Genomic DNA, 23,727 nt, shown 5'->3' on the forward strand with positions numbered 1-23,727 from the left:
GAGGAGAGAGGAGGCGACCCGGCGCGGGGGAGGGAAGGTGGACACCGTGACTCCACCAGCAATTTATGCCGTCGGGTGTCTCCTCCCGTCCGATGGCATAGATGGGCCGAGCCCATGCATCAGATGGTAGTGTATATCAGCCGGACGTGAAAATGCCGGCCGATATACACGTGTGAATAAGGCCTAAGGCCGTATTTACACGGGCGACTGCTTGTAGGTCAATGAAAAATCTGATCCACATCGCATTTGTTTCCCAGACTTTTTTTTTTTTCCCCCTGCAACTTTCACACATATGATACAGTTTCACATCAGAAACACGGGATTCACATTGATTTATGTTTTTCATGCAAATGAAGGAAATCGCATTTAGTTCCAACAGTTAAATGTGTGGTATGCAACTGCAATGATTGTTTGCCATAGTAAATAACGAGTGATTCTTGAGCAAGAATTGGCCAAAAATGGAACAATCGCTGGTGTGCATTAAACTCATCGCAATTAACTTTTTTTTTTTCCAAGTACGTATTCTGTCCTGCTCGTAGCTGGATAGAACCCGCGTCAATACGGCCTGAAGGAGGTTTCCATAGAGCTGTGTCCATCTTGATTCTGTATCTTCTGAAGCACATATGTATGGTTGACGTACATATTTCTGAATGTCTTACATGAACTTGGCATTACCTCTGCGGTATAAAGCGCCCCGTATATACGCTGCTTCTTGTTGGTTACTATAAAATATTCTTTTATAGGGCATTGAACTGGAATGCGTCAACACAGTCAGAATATCCAAGGGATAGAAGGTAATGGGGTCTGACTTCTGGGACCCCCACCGATTCTTAGAATAAAGGGGCCACAGCACTAGTTACACTTTGCAGCCCTTTTTCCAAGGTTTTCCCTATATAACACTCCCAGCCATCCTGTGTGCAGGAGCTTACGCCCCTGCCTCCTGTGGTGGGGCGGATGTATCAAAACTGTCTGACTAAACATAGTTACCCATAGAAACCAATCAGAATTCAGCTTTTATTTGACCAAAGCAGTTTAATAGATGAAAGCTGAGATCTGATTGGTTGCTCTTGGCAACAGAAAGTTTTACGTTGAAGGGGATAGAGAAAATTCATGAAAAGTGATGCCACAAAAAGATGTACTGTTTGTAGCGCATCTCATAACTCCCTAGTGCGGCATTATTTTTCCCCTGAAGAAGCGCCACAAAAAAGTAGCTCCCCCTCCTCCCTTTTTTTTTTTTTTTTTTTCCTTTCCTTTTCTTTTCTTCTTTCGCCCCTTAAACCTCTACTTCTAAAGGGACTGAATACTACTGTGCAAGTGAATTGCAAAATGGACCCTGATACCTCACGCTCTTCATTTGTGGTGTCCATGTGGGTCCCAGAAGCTGAACACCTCACCAATTGATATTCTACACTAGCAACTTAGAATACCTCTTTTTAAAGCCACTTTCACAAGCCGTAGAAATTCTGCAGCGCGTGAGCCACGTGTGAATGTGTCTCCTTGGGCTGCTTTCACACCGGCCCGAAATGCTGCTTAATTTCCGCTGCCAGAATCTCTGCAGACGTTCCGCAGCATTCGGAAAATGATCACACGTGAATGCTGCCTCTAAAAAAAAAACAAAAAAAAAACTGTCAAAATCCACAGCTTTCAACTGTGGTTTCTAGCATTGATTTAGCCCTAGCAAATGGCCCAAATCCGTGTGCGGAATTCTGACATGTTTCAATGTCAAAAATGACATGCCACTTTATGATTCAGAAATGCATTTTTTTTCTCGCCTCTTTCCCCCTCCCCATTAGAATTCCACATGCAGATTTTGCCCATTGACAAGGCTGTATCCACGCTGTGGGAAGCCGTGGTTTTTAGAGGCGGAATTCCCATGGAAAACTCGGTTGTAAATTCCGCCTTGTGATTTCCAAAATCTCCTCCACGGCCTGCAGAAAACTTCGGCAGCGTTCTGTAAAACCTGCAGATTATCACCCCACAGCATGCCTGCCTTCAACCTTTTTAGGCCACTTGCACAGCCCTTAGCAAAACGCTGCATTTGAAATCGCAGCACTTTACCGCGATTTCAGATGCATTGTACAGCGTACAACAGTGGTTTTTAATGCGCTCCATTGTTTATGGGGGATGAGGTGTGTTTACGTGGCGCTAAAACGCAGGAAAATAGAGCAGATCACGCTCGAAAATTGTGCCGCTAGAAACGCTACGTTCAAACGCTAGTCTGCGAGGCCCCATTGAAATCATTGGGAGTTTTTTGCGGCGTCTAGCGGGTGGTGTGAGAGCAGCGTAAGTACATGGGTTAAAACTTTGATTTCACGAAATCTGCACCCTTCTCTCTACCTCTTTCCTCCCTTGCAGTGTATTCCGACCATTTCAGTCCTGATGAGGACGGATCTCGCCAAGCTTGGGTTGCGCACAATGTCAAGTACTTAAATGGCGGTGACCCTGACCAAAATCCTAAAACCATTCCATATGGGAAAAAAAGGGGGGAAATGGACTATTCCATTCTAATGGGATTTGACTCCTATTTTGCACTTTTGGCGCATCTATTAGTATAGTTTGCAGCGCACTAATGTGTAACTGCATCAGGTATTTGTAGAAGTGGCGGCTGTGGGGTAAATCACTTTATTGCTTTCACATCATATATGCCTGAACATCTGACTGTGGACCCTGTGAACAGACCTCCGAGAATCCAGTGTCTCCATGTTGTACATCTTCTATTGGCTGAATGCCCCGTCCTGTATGCCATGTCCTTACTGCCATTTTTGTTGGTCTGTTTAAATGCTTATTTATGTAGATGTGGTGCAAATAGATCATATCATGGAAATAAAATGCTGCTAGTTTTCAAAGGAGTTCATGAAGGGTGTACTTTATCGTACGTACTGCATTTGGACAGGTATTCTATTAAGACATGCCACAGACACATCTTAATAGGCAAACATTCATGGCAACCCTGGGTGCCTTCAGAAGGCCCTGTGCTTCCGTGACAATCGAGCACAGGAGTGGAAGGTTCACACACACATCAGATTTTTTGCTATGGATCTTGGTGCGGATCCATTGAAGGGGTGAGGTCTGCTGCAAACTTAGCTGTGGATTTTCCGCACTATTTCTACTACCTGTGAATGTCCCCTAAAGTGATCCTACAAAAACCCTTTATCACCTAGGCACAGTATGGCTAGGGACTCCCCAACCTCTTGGGCTAGTTGTGCCTAGAAGACTCGGGAGCAACATGCATCAGACAAGCACATAGGCACCAGTCTGTTATACGCAAATTCTGCACATTGACATACCCTATTTCTCATCTGTAAAACAGACAGGAATAGGATGTGTGATGAGTTATTCCACCCAGATCATGGGGCCCTGTGATACAAATGTCCATGTGTATAGGCTCATGGACCACACAAGGCCCCAAAACATGCTTGGGTACTGGCTGCCTGAAGGTGTTAAATGATTAATGACTGGAGGGGGTGTGGGGGATCTTGAGAATAACACACGTCCCGCGGGATAATGTATGGGCAGGGCACATGTGACCAGCGGTCCATTCACCCGTGCGCCATTCTCATAATTGCTTGGGAATTCACACTGCAGATAGCCAATACATGGTTTGGGGATAATCCTTTACCATATCCTATGGAAATAGCAAGTCCGGATGAGACAACCTTTGTAACAGTCTTTTTAAAAATAAGATTAGAGTGGGAGCCTCTGCATTTTAGAGTCGCTGCTACTAAAAGGGATATGAGCCATTAAAATAAAGGCAAAACACACTTTATATAAAAAAAGTTTTAAACTTGTAACATACTATGGCCAAAGGGTGCAGCAGTGACATCTGGCCATCATTTAAAGGGATATCGCAGTTAGGAGACACATTTTTATAGCTCTGTACGATGTCTGCTGGTGTTATCAAAAAAGCCATTCAGTCCTGTGCAAAAGTTTTAGGCAGTCGTGACAAAAATGCTGCAAAGTAAGAACACTTTCAAACATAGAAGTATTAATAGTTTTTACATCAATTAACATAATGCAAAGTGAATGAACAAAAGAGAAATGTAAATCACATCAATATTTGGTGGGACCAGCCTTTGGCTTCAAGACAACATCAATTCTTTTAGGTATGCTTGCACACAGTTTTTGAAGAAACTCAGCAGGGAGGTTGTTCCAAACGTCTTGGGGTGCTTTCACACAGGTGGATATCTTGTGTTCATGAATAGGGAGCAGCTTGCAGCCGCGGTTCTGGTCTATTCCTGTATTGAAGCCAAACAATGAAAAGACCCCATTGAATATAATGGGGTCCATCTGACTTCTGGCAATCCCAACAGCATTTTCCTGGATATAATAGTGCTATTTCATCTAGGCTTGGGCCTAGGGCTCCAACCGGAACCTTCAACAGAGACCGAACCTGGCCTTAGAGGGGTATTCCGCAGAGTATACGGTTTTTCAAGTTTTCACCTATATCATATATTTAGACATAAAAGGGGGTTACAAACACTTAATAGAGGGGGCAAGTGCTTCAACATAAAAAAAAGTTATAAACCCATCATTTAAAGGGGCATTCTCGAGAGAGAAAGTTTTTTTCACTTTTTCAATCATCTGCTGGAACTCAATGGAAGCTGTCTGATCCGCGGCACACCCGCAGCTGACCCTGCAGACGAGCCGTGGATCCCGCGGAAAAACAGGAGATTTAAAAAAAAAAAAAATATATATATATATATATCACTGTGCATGTGTGACGTCTGGCGTGCCCACCCACATCCACAGAGGAGAAGATGGAAGATCTGCACAGACACGCAGAGGTAAGTACTGTCCTCATGCTGCGGGTGGGGTGGAATTCCATGGCAGGCCTCCCGCCCACGGAATCTGACCCGTCTGTGGACATGAGGCCTCATGCACTCAGCACATGCGGATATGCGCTTCCACAGAGGTCAATACAGCCAGTCATCGTATAATGCGCGATAAAATAGAGCATGCTGTGTCTTTAAATCCACTCCTATGCATTGCAAATCCGTGCGTGGAGTACAGCAGACGCCATTATTTTCTATGTGCGTCTTGAACCGCGGATTTTAGCTGCAGGAACCGATCGCGGATTCCCCGCTAAAAAGGCTTGAGGCCTTACAGTGATCGACACAACCCGGCATTGTGAAATAGGGGGACACGGGTCCGCTGTTCGTAGGATAGGTGGGGCTCCCACCAATCTATCAGTATTAGGCCGGCTCATATGTCCGTAAGTGTAAACGGCTGTGGGGGTCACGCAGCGTTTTTACAGCTGTAGAGCCGGCGGTGACCCGGTGTGTCGCGGTGTATCTCACGCACGCTGTCCTACGCAGTACACCCGTTTTATATTCCCTGTGGCTGTTTAAGCCCTTTAACGGACTAACGGGTTTGCGCAGGTTTTTGTGCGCGTGAAACTCACGCCCGTAAAACGTGACAAAGCGAAGCCATTGATTTCAATGGGTTGTTCTCATGAGTGCGTGCAAAGATGACATTACTCTGCGCTGACGCGTGCATCAGCCCGGTTGTCGCCATCCCCAAATCTAGTTCATGCACACATTTTCTGTGTTGCGGCGAGCGTATTTGCGCACACGCTCGCCTTTGGAGGCCCTAAGTGTCCGCAGCCCCTTCTATGTCTGACTACATGATACAGGGCTGCTGTGAACACATCTGATGGACATGTCTCTTTATTACACGGTGCAAAGCACAGAAGTGACCCACAGCCTGCCCTCCTCCAACAGGGAGCAATAGGAGCGGGGTCCTCCAGCACCATAGAAAACCGACCTCCTACAGCATAGAGCGTCACACACTCCGGGCGGAAGTACGTCATCGCGGCGGCGTGTGAAAGGTGAGCGCAGACGTAACTACTTCCTTTCTTTTCAGGGCGGCCATTGAGCTGGAGCGAGTGAGTAGCCGGGGCTCTGCGTGTAATCCTTCTCCATCCTCCGTGTCCCCTCGGTATAGCGCTCTGTAGGCCTAGGGGGTTCACAGGACGGGGCTTGCTTTATGTAACCGGCCGGGTATTATGGCGGGGGCCGCTGTTTAGTCCCCGGTCAGAGGTGTATATAGTGGGCCGGGCTGCACATATGTGTCGGTGTGACTGTACAGGAGTGATGGCTGCTCCCGGCATGTCACGTGGGGTCTTCAGCCTGAGCTTCATGGACTGTACATCCAGCCAGATATCTGGGCCTGCAGGGGGCGCAGCGGTGCCACTCCTCATGGGTGCATTGGACTTGAAGGTTGTACCAGAATCACATTGGTGGGGACTCACCGCTGATCTGGGGAATGGGGGTCTCCTGTCCCCCTCTGCCTGTCACTGTGGAGGCCGCATCTCCCACTGGTGATGGCCGACTGAGGAGCGTGGGCTGAACAGTCCACGTCGGTTGGCTTGTGTGACCGGCGTTTCGTTCAGTACCCTCCTCGCAGGGGGGACACGGGACCCCAGATCGAATTTTACTTGTTTAAGCTATATTTTTAAATGGCGATCGTTGTGTAAACGGGCCGTTGGTGTCGAGACCCCCAGCAATCCGCAGGTTATCCTGAGGGTAGGGGTGACACATAATCTTGGTTCCCTGCCTTTTATTACAGCTTTGTGTTGCAGAGACTGTCCCCGTGTCTCTGCAGCCCTCACTGAGCGCTATAAGGCAGCTCTGGTTACACTGATGTCTACTGTATAGATCAGTGCAGGCGTTTTGGAGAAACTTGCATTTTATCAGTAGCACATATGTAGAGGACTACAGGAAGTAGTCCTGGATATTCATGAGCTGCAGGCTAGCTCCACCTACCCAGTCACTGATTGACTGCTCTCTGCTCATCCATATCCAGGACTACTTCCTGTAGTCCTCTATGTAAGTGCAGTTACTGATAAAACGCAAGTTTCTCCCAAACTACTGCACGGATCTACACAGCAGACATATCGCTGTAATCTGTGCCTGTCGCTACCTTGTGCTGCCCTCCGATAGAAGTGCAAAAAGATGGTGACCGGGTCTTTAAGGCCGGGTTCATATGTGTCCTGCTGCATTACAGGAGCAGTAAAAGTAGGCTTCCTGTCCAAATGGACAAAAATCGCTCTTATAACAGAATCAGATGGCGCCGAATGACCCTATAAACTATAATGGCGTCTGTCCGGCCTCCATTATGACCTCTGGAAGTCTCCAGGACAACAGCGCAGCATGCTGTACTATTTCATCTGGAGTCTTTCCTGCATCTATGATGGATGCAGATGTGACAGCGGCCTTAGTAATGGGAATGTTGTCGCACTCAGCGGATCGACCGCTGGCTATAAGGGGGTCTGTCATGCCTTTATGACGTTTTACGGGATAATGGCACAGCAAGCTGTTCTGTCTGGGATTGTGGCCCGGGTCTGTGACAGCCTCAGAGGCGGATGTGATCACTGGGGTGTCAGCCGCGGGAGACCCTGTGATTAGTTTATCATTGGGGGACCCTTCTAATAACAATCTGGAGACTATCCTTCCTTGAAGACATCCATGCTCCTTCACCCGTGGGCTCTTTCCATTATGGGGTGCTGTCAGGCTGCACTTCTGTAAGTGAAGGAAATCTGTGCAAAGGTGCATTCATTTAAAGGGATCCTGTCACTGTTTTTTGGCATACTAATGCACCATCATGTCGCTATAGCAACCGGTATTGTGTACATGATTTTTGTTGAAATCACTGGTGTCATTCTGCTGGATAATTTGTATCCTGCTATGCAGTATATTAATGACATCCACCAGAGTCATTGGCCTTGCTGAAGGCCCTTGAGTCGCTGGTGCTCCTTGTAAGGTGCAGGGGGTTCACTGTGCATTACCAGACTGAGGAGGAGCCTGCAAGGGATTACATTAGAAGAGGGGGGCTGCCAATCAATGAGGAACAGGCACATTACCTGGAGTGGCTCTGGAGGCTCTCAGCAGTGCTGCGATGACTCGGGATGTCCGTAGCATCTTGGGCATGGCCGAATACAAAGTAATAAGATGTTTGAGCTGTTTTATCTTGCTTACAAATGTTGACAGTCTTATTAACATAGAATTTTTTTTTCCCTGCAGAGATGGGCAAGTTTATGAAACCAGGGAAGGTCGTCCTTGTTCTGGCAGGACGCTACGCAGGCCGCAAAGCTGTCATTGTAAAGGTATGCCCGATCCCAATCTGTATTCCTCAGTATAAAGGTTGATGCCGGGTATTATTGTGTACATTATATTTTATTTTTTTTTCTCCCTGGCAGAACATTGACGATGGCACCTCAGATCGTCAGTACAGTCACGCCCTGGTTGCTGGCATTGACCGCTATCCCCGCAAGGTGACTGCCACCATGGGCAAGAAAAGAATTGCCAAGCGGTCCAAGATCAAGTCTTTTGTGAAGGTGTACAACTACAACCATCTCATGCCAACCAGGTGAGGGCTGAATAACCCAGGTTTGGTCACTGCATCGGTGATGTCAAAGCCTTTTATATCCCATCCGTCTTATGGTTAGACCATGTGCATGTAGCTGTCCTCTAGAGACACAGCTCAGTCATACAGCACCTGATGGAGCACGCCATCCTTGTTCTTTTCTGGTCAGATTTGTATAGAATTGTCGTCTTATGCCTGTATCGGTGTATTACAGAGGTTGTCAGGAGCGGTCATGCTATCATGTGCATCAGTTCTTCAGCCACTTCTACAACCCCGCTGATGCTGCGTGCACATATCAGTTATGTCTAGGTGGTAGTTTTACTCCTGAGCTTGGACAGAATTAATGACCTTTTTGAGCACTTTATGCACCAGTGTGGTGTCCACAACCTGAAGTAGCCTGACAGAAAACCACTGCATTTCTCATCCAAGCATAGGAAGACATTTGGTGTTGCATTCGATGCGTCAGCTGACAGAAACGATCATAGTGAAAACAATGGGATCCGTTTTTGGATCCGGCTTTCTTGTGCTCTAATGGATTTGCCCTCTACTATGGTCTTTGGCAATAGCAGATACAAACCATTGCACTTGTTCTGTGCTCCATAGTTCCACTGGTATACATCAGTAGCAGAGCCATTTTAAAGCGCGGCAGAGGGAGAACTCGTAATTGCAAAATGAGTGTATTCTCAGAGGAAAGTGACCTGCATGTCTCCACTCCCAGAAATGGCCCCCTTTTTTTTTAACTTTGCTCAATGCAAATGGCCCATGCCACATTCTTTCCCAGCACTTTTATTTACCCTACCCTGTTAAACTCATCACTTCTGCTGTGAGTTAGGCAGTAGAGCCCCCACATTGCTACGTAAGACAAGTTCATGTATTGGCATGTGAAATAGAACTGCTGTACTAATTTTCACTAAATAGATATAAATCTGCAAGTATAAAGAGCATCTGTCAGCTTTTAATGATTTCAGTAAATTCTACAACAGAGGAACAGCACAACCAGGAGATCTGACAAGATGCAGAATTGGTGGTATGGGGAATACAAAAAGGAGAAATCTGGAGAGGCGACAGGTACTCTTGTTGCCTGCCTAAAGCACCGTTAACTAACGCATGCTACTGTTAGGGAAGGTGACAAGGAGCCGGTGAGGTATTTCTCATACACTCCTGCTTCCTGGTGCCGGCTTATAAATCTGTGCCAGCCGCAAATTTACCGCTTTTCAGAGTCCATAGACTTGCACAGGAGAGCGCGCAAACAGGACTCTGAAAAGAGATTTTTGGCTGTCGCATGCATCTTACAGGTAGAAACTAGAAAGCTGGTGGGTATGAAATGCCTCACCTGGCTTCCTGTCACCTGCCCTAACATTTGTGTTTTTTAGGCAGGTGACGAGTTCCCTTTAAATGCAAGTGGCTTTTCCCTGGTTTCACTGTACATAGCCTATAGAGAGCATCTCCAGCACTGTAATCTCAGGATTAGAAGCACCTGCTTCCGAGGCTAAGGGTCCTGCTGTCACAATCTTGGGGTCCTTTTTACACTAATCTAATGTATGGACTGCTGCTCAACAAACATATATATCAGCACTCATTAAATGTTTAATGCTTATGTAAATGAGCAACCTCTACTATGATCACTTGTCAGCGTAGGCAGGAATATGTACAGCTAATCAATGAGCCTTTTCATGCTCTCTGGAAATCGTCAATCATCCAAATGAGCGTAAACGTATTTGCGGTCTGATCATTGGCCCTTTCACACAGCAGATTGTCAGGCGAATGTTCGGAGGAACGTTCATACCAGGCTTTATAAAAGGACCTTTAGGCCTCATGTCCACAGGGAAAATCAGGCCCGCCACGGATTCTTCATGTAGAATCTGTAGCGGGTCCCTCCTGCCCCGCGGACATGAGGCCTAAAAATCAGAATAAACTCACCTGCTCCGGACGATGTGGTTCTTCCCTTCTTCGTGTCCGGATCTTCTTTCTTCGGGCCGGCGGATGTGCTTGGGCCGAAAAAAAGATCCGGCCGGGAAGGAAGGAGGAACCGCATCGTCTGGAACAGGTGAGTTTTAATTCTGGTACGGGTCTCCCACGGATCCGGACGGTTTCCATAGACTTCAATAGAAGCCTGCAGGAGCCGTCCCCGTGGGAGACCCGCATTAAAATGGAGCATGTCCGGATTTTTTTCCCCGCACGCGGATCCACGCCTGACGGGGAAAAATGACATCTGCAGGTATTTACGGGTGTCCAATGCATCCCTATGGGGCGCGGATACGCTGCGGATTTTAACCCCTTGGACATGAGGCCTTAGCCTTTCTAGTTGTATCCACCCCACCGCTGTCCTGAAGTGATGTCTTGTCAGTATCGGGACACGCCATGTGTTCTGGACGCGCAACTCCCAGCATGCGTATATAGGTGCGGGCTTCAGATGGGTAGACCACTTTATGATAAAATACGTAGAGGAGCAGGATGACGCTCCGCATGAAGATGCTTGTGAAGACTCCAGGAATGACAGAGTAGTAATTGAGAGCAAGACGTGGTGCCAGGTGTAAGATCTTCTCTGGCATTTATCTGAGTCTGGGCCAGGCCTTTATCTGCATGCGTTCAACTGCACTCCATGTCTGACGGGTGTTTTTGCCAATAATGGGCTGACTGGCACAGTGACAGTTGTGACTGTGGCATGTGAGGTCTTATCGTAGGAAGACATGGAGTAAATGAATAGTAGTTCCTTGTTGCAGCCGCTCTCCGAAATACTGAAGGAAATGATTTACAGATTGCTTTGTATAATTTTTCTTCTTTTTTTGTATTATATGCGCTGACGATGCAAAACCATTCTGTCATGTAAAATGGCCTTTATTTTGTTGGCAGAGATCTCATGTTGGTACTTTGCTTAGATATATTTGTATGTAAATGGTAAATCTCATAAAGGTTGCGCAGCGCACTACTTTCTACAATCTTGGGAAGGATCACCCTCTGACCCGCAGCACAACTATATACCTAGTGACAGTTTTTTATACTGATGGCTTGCACACATAAGTGAACCAGAAATGTCCTTGTCTTTGCAGATACTCTGTTGACATCCCCCTGGACAAGGCTGTGGTGAACAAGGATGTTTTCAGGGACCCAGCTCTGAAGCGTAAAGCCAGGAGGGAGGCCAAAGTAAAATTTGAGGAGAGGTTGGTATATCCTGCTCTTGGCTGTTTAGTATTGCACAGAGAGGTGCATATCGTGGACAACTAGCTTGTGCTGATTTAAGAATACATAAACTAGGTTCTGTCAGGCTTTGAACATAAGGAGATTGCCCTTAAATAAATCTCTCAGATCAGTTAAGTTTCTGTAGGATCCATGACTGTTCCTAAGGCCTCGCTTACATAGGTGCTTCTTACCGTGATTAATGCGGCGTTTTGAACTCTGCTTTAATCGTGGTATAACGCTCCCATTAAAATCCATGGCCCAGCGTATTCCATCGCAGTGCTAAACAGCGCCTTTAGCAATGCAATTTTCAAGCGCAGCATGTTCTGTAATTGTTTAGTGCACCTCATCACCCATCACTATGAAGTGCACTAAGAAGAAGCTGTCGGCCGCAGGGAGCTATACTTACTGGTTGGCCATGGCGATCCAGCATTGCAGACCCGCGATTGTTCTGGTCTCTGGCACGCAGCAGTCACCTGACTTCTGTTGTCAATCAGAGGCAGTAGTGTCACTACCCATTCTCTTGGTGTCAGCTCCCATACTGGGTGCCATGAGGCCAGGAATTCCAAATGGTGATGCTGTAGCCTCTGATGGCAGGCTGCGGTCAGCTGACTTCCACTGTCAACCGACTGGAACAATGGCAATGTTGCGTTGCTGGATTGCCAAGGGCGGGTAAGTACTGTTGAATGTTTTCACTCATGTGCACCATTAAATCTTCAAAAAGTAACCAGACAACCCCTTTTAAAGTGTTTGAACAACCGAAATATGTTGTTGCTTATCCACAGGATAAGGGGATCACTAGCTGATTGGTCGGGGTATGTCATCTAGGACCCCCACCAATCACAAGAATGGGGTCCCTGAATGGAGTGGAGGTCACGTTCGCACACTATCGCTCCACTGACGGATAACCCAATACAAGCGCTCAGCTATCTTTGTGGTCTCATTGAAATGGAGGAAGTGGTGATGTGCACACGTATGACAATCATCCTATTCATTGAAGGGCCTTCTGTACCCTTGTTTTTGTGAGTGATGGGTTGAGCTTCTGGGTTGGATGTTCATTTGAGGCTTGCCTGACATCAATGGATTTTTGAAACCCCAAGCTTTTAGCATGTTAACACAGAAGTATAGTAATAAGAAATGGGAAGCCAGTGCTAGAACATTTCACATCCTCCAAACCAGGCCTCAGTAGTGAATGAGAGCGTTTATAGAATGCCGTCTTATACGTTGCAAAAGAAAGTATAAGGAAAGCGCCTCAAAAGGCAATGGTCTGTACTCATTGGGTGTGGGCTCCTGGACCCTATGGGTCTCCAGGTGCCTCACCTGTGGTCCTCCAATAAGTGTCCATTCGGCCTTTGTCCTATGCTGCTCGCATCCACTTGATTAAGGGGAGAGCTGCACGCGTGCTCGGGGACCTCTAAACAGTTGTTCCCCAGTGTATAGAAAAGAAAAGAAATTGTAAAAAAAAAAATAAAAATCCTGCACTCATGGGATGACATGGAAAAGTTAGGAGACACACATCCCCCTCCTCCAAAGTGTGTGTCTTTTAGATCCACATGGTTCTGTTGGCAATATTGTCTCCTAACTTTTCCATGGTCATCCTAGGAGCCCATGATTTTCTTTTTCTTCCAGTCTTATACATTACGTTAGTTCATCGCATTCTGACAGCTGTGGGCTGGGAGTTGTAGTTCTGCAGAACTACATTGGATGAAGATTGTACACCTGCCCATTGCTGCAGAACTAAAGAGCCGCTCATGTGAATGCGCCTCCTAAACTTCCAGCTCTCTCGCTCTAGTTGCTCCTGCTGTAAAGTATTGCAGACACTAATAACTATACATCAGCTCTGCACTAAATTGACATTTCTTTGGACAGCTCTAGGGACCGTATATAATTATATTACTAGTTTTCTTAAATATGTCTTTATGTATTTTACAGGTACAAGACTGGCAAAAACAAGTGGTTCTTCCAGAAGCTGCGGTTCTAAATCACTGTTCGTTTTGTTCAACATTAAAGTTTATGAAAAACATGAAGTCTTAAGTGTTTGTAATGGACATGACTTAACTGCTGGGAGCTTCTTGGTGTAATAAATGGATTCCTAGCTGCTTACTTGGGAGTGGGGCGGAGGGATTGTTACCTCAGTGATTTTCATGACTGTCGGGGGGGAAGGGGAGGGTTCAGCATAAGTAACAGCTCCCAAACAGAAACTAATGGAACCGTTCGCTGTCATTTGTGTAACTGACACCACCCTGGTGTATGTGTGACATTATATTGGGTTATAGAACGGTAGTCGACTACATTGTCCTACAATCTAAATATAACGGAAATGAGTGGAACCCAAGTGATGTCCGCTGCACTGATGGGCAAATGATTCCGTCCCGATGCTATTTGTGACAACCCCCAGACGGAATCGCACAGCTTAGATAAAAGCTGTGGGAACGCTTCCTTATGGTCCAAAGGGTTGTCTGAGAAACTTTTTTTAAAGCTTGCCAGAGAGCCATCCCCCAAAGACGTCCCTTAATGTGTAAACCGAATAAAGAGCTCATACTCGCTGCTTCCTCCTTGTCCTCTAGCGGCTCTGGAACTCTGTTTACAGGCTGCAGTCTGACATCCTGTAAAGATGGTGCTGCAGTCAATGACTTGAGTTTAGTGATGATCCCTACGTTCTGTCATTGGCTGCAGTAGTTTGGAGACGGCTCAGGCTGCCTGCAGTTTGCAAAAGGACATCAGCAGGCAGATTAAAGCCGCCATTGAAAAGAGGACAGTATGGGCTCTTAATGTGCTTTTAAACTGTCGTTCTGATTCCCACGATCCAGGGACACTCGGAACAAGTAGAGTTCAGTGTAAAGGCATGCCCCGACTGAACAACGAATGAGACAAACTGAATGACATAAACAGGCGCTCGCTCACTTATGGACTACCTGTTAATGTGAATGGGAGTAGGCGGACTGGAACAATCCCCAGCCGCACCACTTTCATTTAGTCACCAATGCTCGTTCCTGTGTGAGGGCACAACAGATTGACCCACGTAAAAGCACCCTTATGTTGACACAATGGGGAATTCCCTTGTTATCCAATGATATGTGGGCGCTCTCCAGCTGCTGATTGGAGAGCCACTTGTGTTATGGATTCCGTGTAGCCAGGTGATACATGGTTACCCATTTGGTCAAAAGAAGACCTTATAATATCCCATTTGTTGCTGGCTGCAGCTTTCCTGTGCTAACAGTTGATGGCTTGGTTTTCACCTTCTGGACCCATTCAGAAAAAGTTGGTGCTGTAGGTAGGTAGTCTGTATATTGCATCACTAGTACAGTCCCCAACCGATGGAGACCTAAGAGTGCCCTTAAACAGAGGACCACTGCTAATGGCTGTGTGGCACCTGCACTTTCAGTAAGCAAGGCCAGGTGCAATCTACGTTTAGTGGATCATCCAGTGTATACGGGCACCCTCTAGGCCGTATTCACACGGCGAGTTCCATCGCACCTGACACTCCGCACATTGCAAGACTCGCTGCATGTTCTAGTTTCGTGAAACTTGGACTGTCGGTTCTTCCCTGCAAGTTCTGCCTGTTTCTTGACAGAACTCGCACGGAATACTTGCCTCTGTGAATACATACTTTGGCCGCTGTCTGTATCCTTGAAGGATGTTCGCACTTAGCGGATTTTAGTGAAGTCATACCAAAATCTGCATCACTTGGCGTGGATCTTGATGTAGATCTACTGCAGATTTCATCCTTGCAGTTGAAGGGTGTGAAGTCTGGTACAAGTTTAGGCATGGATTTTGGTGCAGAATTTGGGCTGAGAAAACTCCCTCCAGTTCCGCTGAGCATGAACGTACCATGAGGCTGCTTTCAGTCCCTAGACCCTTCCCTTGTGATTTTACTAAACCTAACCTACAATCGCCATAGTCCTCAAGCCGGCTTTTAAATGATCGTTGGTTGCTATCTAAAATCTGCATGCCATGGGTGTGGAGTGTAAGGCTACTGCCTAAAAGGCTGTACTTGCTATGTGATTAAAGAGTCTGTTGCCAGAAAACCGTTGCTGAACGACTGCCAACTGCGCTGACATTCTGGTCCTGTCGTGATGCAACAAAGAGGAAGGCTCCATAGGGAAACATGGGCTACAAAACCTCACGAGTGGCTGCACCCACAAGGTTTCTGTGTTGGGTGGTTGCATGCTACAAAATATTGCATGTGTGACGTAACCCACAGGAAAGCATGGAGTTCTCATACATGCGATTTGCAGCCATGCTACAAAATCACGTGACTTTGTAGCCTGTGTGAACGAGGCCTTAGCAGTATCCCCCCCCCCCCCTTCTTCCTTGTAGTATAGAAGTGCAGCCATCTGAGAAACATTGTCCTTTACAGGGACTCTGGAGCCTGAGTGTTCTGCCAAATGCCATTTACCCGACAATTGGACTGTGAACAATCATGTGAACATTTTCTCCCCCATTCACACGGCCCTACAGGGACTTAAATAGTGGTAAAAAAATTAAAATCCCACATTTGGTATCATCGTATTCGTGAACACTCGTACAACACACGGTTTGTTCTGCACAGCAAAAAGCATTAAAAAAAAAACAAAACACAAACACTGAGGCAAAATGTTTTTTTAATTTTGCCTCTCAAAGAAGCAATAAAAGTGATCAAAACAGCCGGATGTACCCCATCTCGTCACTCAAAAAACAAACCCTCACAGAGCTCCATCCATGGCAAAATAAAGTTACAGGACTTTGAATGCAGCGATTTAGAAAAGCAAATAATTTCCGAAGGGGTTTTTATTGTGGAAAATGTTTGGTATTGTTGTAATTGTACCGACCCACAGGAAAAAACGGATCGTCATTTATGCTGAATAATTAACGCTAAAAAAATGGCACAATTGAAGTTTTCTCTCCCTGCTATCATAATATAAAAATTAATAACATTTTATAATATGGTTTATGTACCCAAAAATGGCACTAATAAAAACTTCAGCTTGCCACGCAAAAAACAAGCCCTCATATGGCGGTGTCAACGGAAAAAAAAATAATTATGGCTTTTAAAGGGGGAGATGAAAATCACCCAAAAATCATTGCGTCCTTATGCCCAAAATAGGCCGTGTCCTTAAGGGGTTAAACAAGGGTATCTTCCGCTTTCCTGTTTCCTATCATATGATGTGTAGTTCCATGTTTGGGCAGCAGATGTCACTGTGCGACTTGGTTTGTAAAGACTAAACACTGGCAACACCCTATGCCAGTAGTCCCAGGCATAGCAGGGTGGCTGCGGCGGGGAACACAGTAGAACAAAGGCTGTTTATGGGGGCTAGAGCAGTGCACTATAGCAGTTGGGTCATTAATTATACTCCTTGTAGACAATCAGATTCTCGTGTGAACGCGCGAGTGACGTCACCGCTAACTCGTTTAGACAGGCAGATCATTGTTGAGAATGGTGCACTCCTTGTTCAGTGCCTCACACTCCTATGGGACACACGAGAAGGGAACGGGCTAACGGTGATCTTTAGTGCCGCTGAAATTGAATAACGATCGACAAGTGCGTGATTAGCGTAATCCTCGTTTGTAGTGCGGGTCGTTGGCTCGCGTTTAGACCGAACGATTATTGTTCACTTTTGCTCATTTGAATGATTACCTTTTAACAATCGTTACGTTTATACGCCTGAGGGCTCTATCACACGGGCGCTACGTGACCGAAAATCGCCTGAACAAGTGGCAGCTGTGACCAAGTCACGGCTGCATCTCCCGTTTATATAGCCGTACAGACGAGCGTGTGCGGCATGTATACATCGCACCCAGAATACGGTCGGGCGTAGGGATAACGTTTAGCCGGCTGTCTGCAATGAGAGAGGGTGGGAGCTCGGTGTGCTAATCTCCCGCCTCGGCCCGTCCCCTCCCTTTGCCAACAGCCGAGACACACTGCTAAACTCCCTCCCACCTCCCATTTCCGGCCGCTGTCATGTGTGAACATAGGCTAACACACGGCTGAGCGCGATATCCGATAAACTCTGATCGATATCGCACTCGCCAATGTGCGATTTACACATGGAGGCAAGGTGTTTTTTATTAAAACCACCTCCCATCACTTCAGGTAAAGTAGCGATTCTCCCGTGCCATGCCGAAGGATTTTTAAGAGTTTCTCACTGTTTTCAAGGAGAAACCTCACATCGCACCCGCATGCACCTTGCACGCCGTGCCATGCGTTTTCCTGTCCCATTGTCCCTGGGCGATGTGTTCCGAGGACCCCATATAAACGCGAAAAGTTAGAAAAGTCAGGTTCTTATGGGGTTCATATTCATGCGAGAGTTGTGCGTCAAAATTGTGTGAGATTCGTGCTTAGCGAGACGCACAAGTGCGAACCTCATTCTTTTGAATGGGGTCATGCAGATGAGCGATGGTTCTATCTACCATGTTCTATCTTTCTGCATTCTCTTTCACATTGCAGCACCCATTGTTTTCACTAGGGTCGGCGACAGCAGCATTGCGAGGTCTCCCACAGCCACGGCAGGAGGATTGCTTCTTCCCCGAAGTGATGCCAGGCTGTTTTGGCATGAAAACTCCTAGCATCCTCGGGGAATTCACATGGTGGGGAGCGTGATATGGCGGCGGGATTCGCGCTCACCTCTGTGCAGTTAGCCCAAGGCTGCGTTCACGCAGGGTCGAATTGCTGCGGAATTTCCGTACAGAAAATCCACCGGCAATCTTAAACCCGAGTCTAAGCAGCAAAGTGGACGAGCTTTGCAAAAATCTCATTCACGTTGCGGACAAGCCGTGATGAAACTGACAGGCCGTGCGCAATTCAAAGCCGCGGCATGTCAATTGTATCGCCGTTTCCACTGCGGGCTCTCTCCTCTCCATGGGGAGAGATCTCCGCAGCAGAATAGAGGTGGACAAGCCGCTTCAAAATCCGCACAGGTTTTGAAGCTGCCTTTCTGCTGCGGAAATCTCCCAGAATTCCATCTGATTTCCGCCCCGTGTGACCGCACGTAACCTTACGTCCTGTGGATGGTGCGGGTTCAGAAGTGATCCTGCACCTTCCGGCAGTTGAAGCTGGCTGTTACTGATAGCCGGCCTCCCCCTGCAACAATGGGGTACACGAGGACAGCGACCCCCACTGTTAACCCCTTGCATGCTGCGACCTTTGTTGATGGCGGCATGTAAAGGGTTCACAGAGGGAGTCCTGCCAGCCCCCTTCAAGTGAATGCACAGCCACAACATTTTCTGCAACACATCTGCTACATGTGAATGTACGGTAAGGCGGGAGGGCAGGAGCGCCTCTTACAACAAGGCTGAGAATTTCCTGGAGAAGAAATGAAAGCGAAAGCTGCAAACTTGCAGATGCCGTAAAGAAGAGGAGAGGAGCAGAGCCGGCAGAGGAGAGGTATGAACATGTCAGCAGTCTGCAATTACTGACCGTGCCAGGCACCGGGGTCCATTATATACCCACTGGTATATCACCCCCATATAGCTAAAACTATGGCCTAATGCAGAAGAGCGGATCTGGTGTGCCCCAGCAGCTGGCAGCTCCTTATGCCATGCATGTAACAGAGAAGGGAGGGAGGGTGGACAAAGTTTGACCAGTAGTTACCTAATGTGTGTGAGTTGCGGAGCTATCGTAGCTGCCTTCACAATTAGTGTCTTAGGGTACGTGAATATCTGAAGCAATATAAATGGCGCACTTACTAGGCATGCTGGACACCTTTTGTAATGCCACCTTATGACTGGCGTACATGCATGCCCTATTTTCCACTGAGATATGGTTCAGGTCCTTAATAATGTGTTTGTTACACTCTTATCCACAACTTTCTTTATAAAGGCCCCCATACATGGTTGTCTGAACCGCTGATTTCAGCAGGATCGCATGACTCTCGTATATGTACAGCAGCTGTCCGTCTTTCCTCTGACAGAAGATGGCGGAGGAAAGAAGGATAAGGTCGCGTTCACATCTGCATTGGAACCTCCAGCACAAAATACCGGAAGAAATAGCACTGCTTGCAGCGCTTTTTCATCCGGTAAAATGCGGGGCAGCTGATACCCAGGTTATACCATGCTGATATAATCTAGGTATTTCCTGTATATAATTATATATGTACAGTTGGTATAAGTTGTACATATCCCTGTATATATGATATGGAGTATGCTGGGGTAACCTGGGTATCTCTTGTATATAATTATATATGTTCTACTGGTATAAGCTAGACATCTCCTTGTATATAGTGATATGGAGCATGCTGGTATAAGTTGGGTATGTCCTGTATATACAGTAATTATATATGTACAGCTGGTATATGTTATACATCTCCCTGTATATATGATATGGAGTATGCTGGTATAACCTGGGTATCTTTTGTATATAATGATATATGTACAGCTGGTATAAGTTATACATCTCCCTGTATATAGTGATATGGACCACGCTGGTATAACCTGTGTATCTCTTGTATATAGTTATATATGTACAGCTGGTATAAGTTATACATCTCCCTGTATATATGATATGGAGCATGCTATGCTGGGTATTATTGTATCTTGACGCCACCAAGAAGTCTTAGTGGAGACAAGAGTGACAGAGGGGTGATGCCCCCTGTTACTGATTGGCTGCTGAGATGTCTCTCCTGCAGGTCCTGGCAGGTCAGGATGTGTTCCTGCACTCCTCCTGTCCCAGCAGCGTAGTTTCACACTCGCCCCCTCTGCTCCCACTGCTGTGCTCCTCCGGTCCCAGCAGCGTGCTCACGTTCTGGCCGCTGCTGACACTCACCCCCTTCCTGCTGTCCCTGATGACTTGCAGCGCACCTCCTGTCCTAGGAGCCTGCTGATGTTCTGCCCGCTGCCCTCCGCTGCTGACAGTAAACCTTCTCCCCTCACCCACCCCCCCTTGCTATCTGGCAGCTATCGGGCATGTGTAGCAGCGCTCCTCCGGTCCTATGGCCGTGCTGAGCTCTTCACCCTGCAGAACTGCTGTGCTCCTCGGCTGCTCACAGTCACCCAGCTCACTATGTCAGCGCAACTGCATGGGGGTAGGACAGCGTTGGTGCACAGTGCAGCCAGGGCTGGAGGGTTACGGTAGGTTTTGCTCTCATTATTAGCTGTAAATGCTTGCATGTTACAGTAGTAGCATAGAAGCATTTACACCGAATCATTACCGCCGAACAAGACGACAGGCACAAATCAGTACCGAGGCTGGTGGGACCTTCAAGCAGCTTAACCAATTCTGCCAATCGGGAGTTGGGGTGTGACAGGGGTTCCTCTTGTCAAATCCCTAGCTTCTGGTGGCGTCAAGGTACAATAATACTGCTATGCTGATATAACCTGGGTATCTTCTGTATATAAATTATATATGTACAGCTGGTATAAGTTAGGGCCCATTTAGGCGGGACGAACTGTTGGGCAAACGATGCCCGACAGCGCGCCCCAGTGAAGCTCACTGCTGTGCTGTTTCACAGGAGCGGGTATCGCTGGCATCGCTCACAGCACGGCATCTAGGTGGGGTGGCTGTAAAGTGTTCTCCCCCCGCCGCCTCCATCCACTATAAGCAGCAGACTTTCAGTTCTATCTATGATCAATAAAATGACTTGGAATAGAGTTCATCTGCACTTAGAAAAGCATTTAGGAAGGCAGACGGACACTGACGATGGCAGAAATCCTCTATAGGGGGGTTCTGTCCTAATTGGAAATGGTGGCATTACTAAGGGAGGGTGCAGATAACTGAAAGCTCATCCCTGAGTGGACAGTCCTCCCATCATTAACCTTGTGGGCTATCTATAAATAAAGAGGTCTATGGAGAGAGGACCGGCCACAGACATAAAGTCTGGTCCGCCAAGTCTTGAATCATCCTGTATCATATTTAGAAGAGAAATTACTAGAGATGAGCGAGTGTACTCGTTAAGGCAAATTACTCGAGCGAGTATCGCCATTTTCGAGTACATGCCTGCTCGTCCGAAAAAATTTGAGGGCTGGTTATACATCTCCCTGTATATAGTGATATGGAGCATGTTGGTATAACCTGGGTATCTCCTGTATATAATTATATATGTACAGCTGGTATAAGCTATACATCCTGTATATAGTGATGTGGACCATACCGGTATAACCTGGGTATCTCCTGTATATAATTATATATGTACAGCTGGTATTAGTTATACATCCTGTATATAGTGATGTGGACCATACCGGTATAACCTGGGTATCTCCTGTATATAATTATATATGTACAGCTGGTATTAGTTATACATCCTGTATATAGTGATGTGCACCATACCGGTATAACCTGGGTATCTCCTGTATATAATTATATATGTACAGCTGGTATAAGCTATACATCCTGTATATAGTTATATGTCCCATACCGGTATAACCTGGGTATCTCCTGTATATAATGATATATGTACAGCTGGTATTAGTTATACATCCTGTATATAGTGATGTGGACCATACCGGTATAACCTGGGTATCTCCTGTATATAATGATATATGTACAGCTGGTATTAGTTATACATCCTGTATATAGTGATGTGGACCATACCGGTATAACCTGGGTATCTCCTGTATATAATGATATATGTACAGCTGGTATTAGTTATACATCCTGTATATAGTGATGTGGACCATACCGGTATAACCTGGGTATCTCCTGTATATAATTATATATGTACAGCTGGTATTAGTTATACATCCTGTATATAGTGATGTGGACCATACCGGTATAACCTGGGTATCTCCTGTATATAATGATATATGTACAGCTGGTATTAGTTATACATCCTGTATATAGTGATGTGGACCATACCGGTATAACCTGGGTATCTCCTGTATATAATGATATATGTACAGCTGGTATTAGTTATACATCCTGTATATAGTGATATGGACCATACTGGTATAACCTGGGTATCTCCTGTATATAATTATATATGTACAGCTGGTTTAAAAAAAGCATGCATTGTTTAAATGCACACGTAATTTTAAATAGTGAATGCAGTTTCTTCCAAATGCAGTTTTTGATGTTTTTTAATTGTGCAACAAAAACCATGAACATAGCCTAAGGCTGCCTTCACACTGGCGAGCGGGGTATGGGGCCGTGAATATCGCCCCCATATCACACTCTCCATCATGTGAAAGTTCTGTGAATGCGAGCGAGGCTGTGGCAGAGGATAAGGCTGCGATATATTAGCGCCATATGGGAAACCATCGCTAATGTGTATGAAAACATTCAAAAGAACGGAATCACAGAGGTGCCCGATAATGTGCAGAGCAGGCACAATCGCCAGAAGGCTGGCACAATCGCCGTAGACTCTAATAAGATGCAGTAAGCCAGACTAATATGATTTTACCTCCGTCGCTATAAAAAGTACAGGGCCATTCCAAACAAGACAGGGAGCAAATTCCGCAGCATTTCTGCATCCACCATTGGAGCCGATTTTGACTTAAAATCAGCCATGTATCTGCAGCTGATGTCATTCTACGCGGCGCTCCTCCTCACCTCCTCTGAAGGCTTCCCGCATGGTCTATTTGTGGCAGAAGTGCTATGGATTTTCACTACGGAATTCATCTGACTCAATGAGGGAGTTCCGCGGCGAAAACCAACCCCGAAATCTTTAATTTAATCCCCGATGTGTGATCATACCCTAATCTGTAATCAGAACAGTATCTCCTGCCATGAGCTCAGGGCACATATAACCACACCCTACAAGCTGGTTCTCCCTGCTTCCCATCAGACAATAGAGCGCTGTTGTTTACCAGGGACAAACATTGGACAGACCTAGTAAGTTAATGTAAGAATGACTCAAGCTGGCCGTACACAGAAATGTCAGCGCTGATCCCACTGCTTGCATAGGAATCTGCTGACAACCTCATATGTAGGGGCAGCTGACCGCCAGGGGAACAAGGCTCAGGCATGAGGGAGCTCCGCTCTTCATCGTTCGCTTCCCCTGGAGATAAGCGCATCCAGAGATGTCTGGCAGCTGCTTCTCCTTTCAGTAATAGTAGGGGGTCAATGACTAGCAGGCGTCCCAATGATATAGCCATCCTCAGAGAAACGTTTTGGATGGAGGTCTTTTTTTAACCCCTTAGTGATCAGCCTATCTTTGGGTTTCAAGACCAAGCGATTGTAAGAGCCGTAACTTGTTGACATAGCTGTATGAGGGCTTGTTTTATTACATTCAGCTGTATACGAGGAAAAAATCACATGAATGAAGAGTAGCCACA

General features: G+C 46.4%; 2 protein-coding genes across 3 annotated transcripts in view; both read left to right on the forward strand.

Annotated features, from left to right (window-relative positions):
- The first annotated feature begins 5,827 nt into the window (after positions 1-5,827).
- RPL27 (ribosomal protein L27) lies at positions 5,828-13,564 on the forward strand. Of its 2 annotated transcripts, none has more exons than XM_066586138.1 (5): positions 5,828-5,884; positions 8,022-8,104; positions 8,198-8,367; positions 11,415-11,525; positions 13,474-13,564. In XM_066586138.1, the coding sequence occupies exons 2-5, from the start codon at positions 8,024-8,026 to the stop codon at positions 13,520-13,522; spliced, it is 411 nt and encodes a 136-aa protein (XP_066442235.1). In that variant the 5' UTR covers positions 5,828-5,884; positions 8,022-8,023; the 3' UTR covers positions 13,523-13,564. The 2 variants fall into 2 exon arrangements, with proteins under 2 accessions (XP_066442235.1, XP_066442236.1); XM_066586139.1 differs by lacking the exon at positions 5,828-5,884 and adding an exon at positions 5,919-5,937.
- A 5,136-nt stretch (positions 13,565-18,700) lies between these two features.
- The window catches only part of IFI35 (interferon induced protein 35), a 44,803-nt gene continuing 39,776 nt past the window's right edge, over positions 18,701-23,727 (forward strand). Inside the window, exon 1 of the mRNA XM_066586409.1 lies at positions 18,701-18,904. The gene's annotated coding sequence lies outside the window, so the exon portion shown is untranslated. The remainder of the gene's footprint in view (positions 18,905-23,727) is intronic.

Source organism: Eleutherodactylus coqui, chromosome 13, assembly GCF_035609145.1.
Source record: "Eleutherodactylus coqui strain aEleCoq1 chromosome 13, aEleCoq1.hap1, whole genome shotgun sequence".
NCBI classification, from domain to species: Eukaryota; Metazoa; Chordata; class Amphibia; order Anura; family Eleutherodactylidae; genus Eleutherodactylus; species Eleutherodactylus coqui.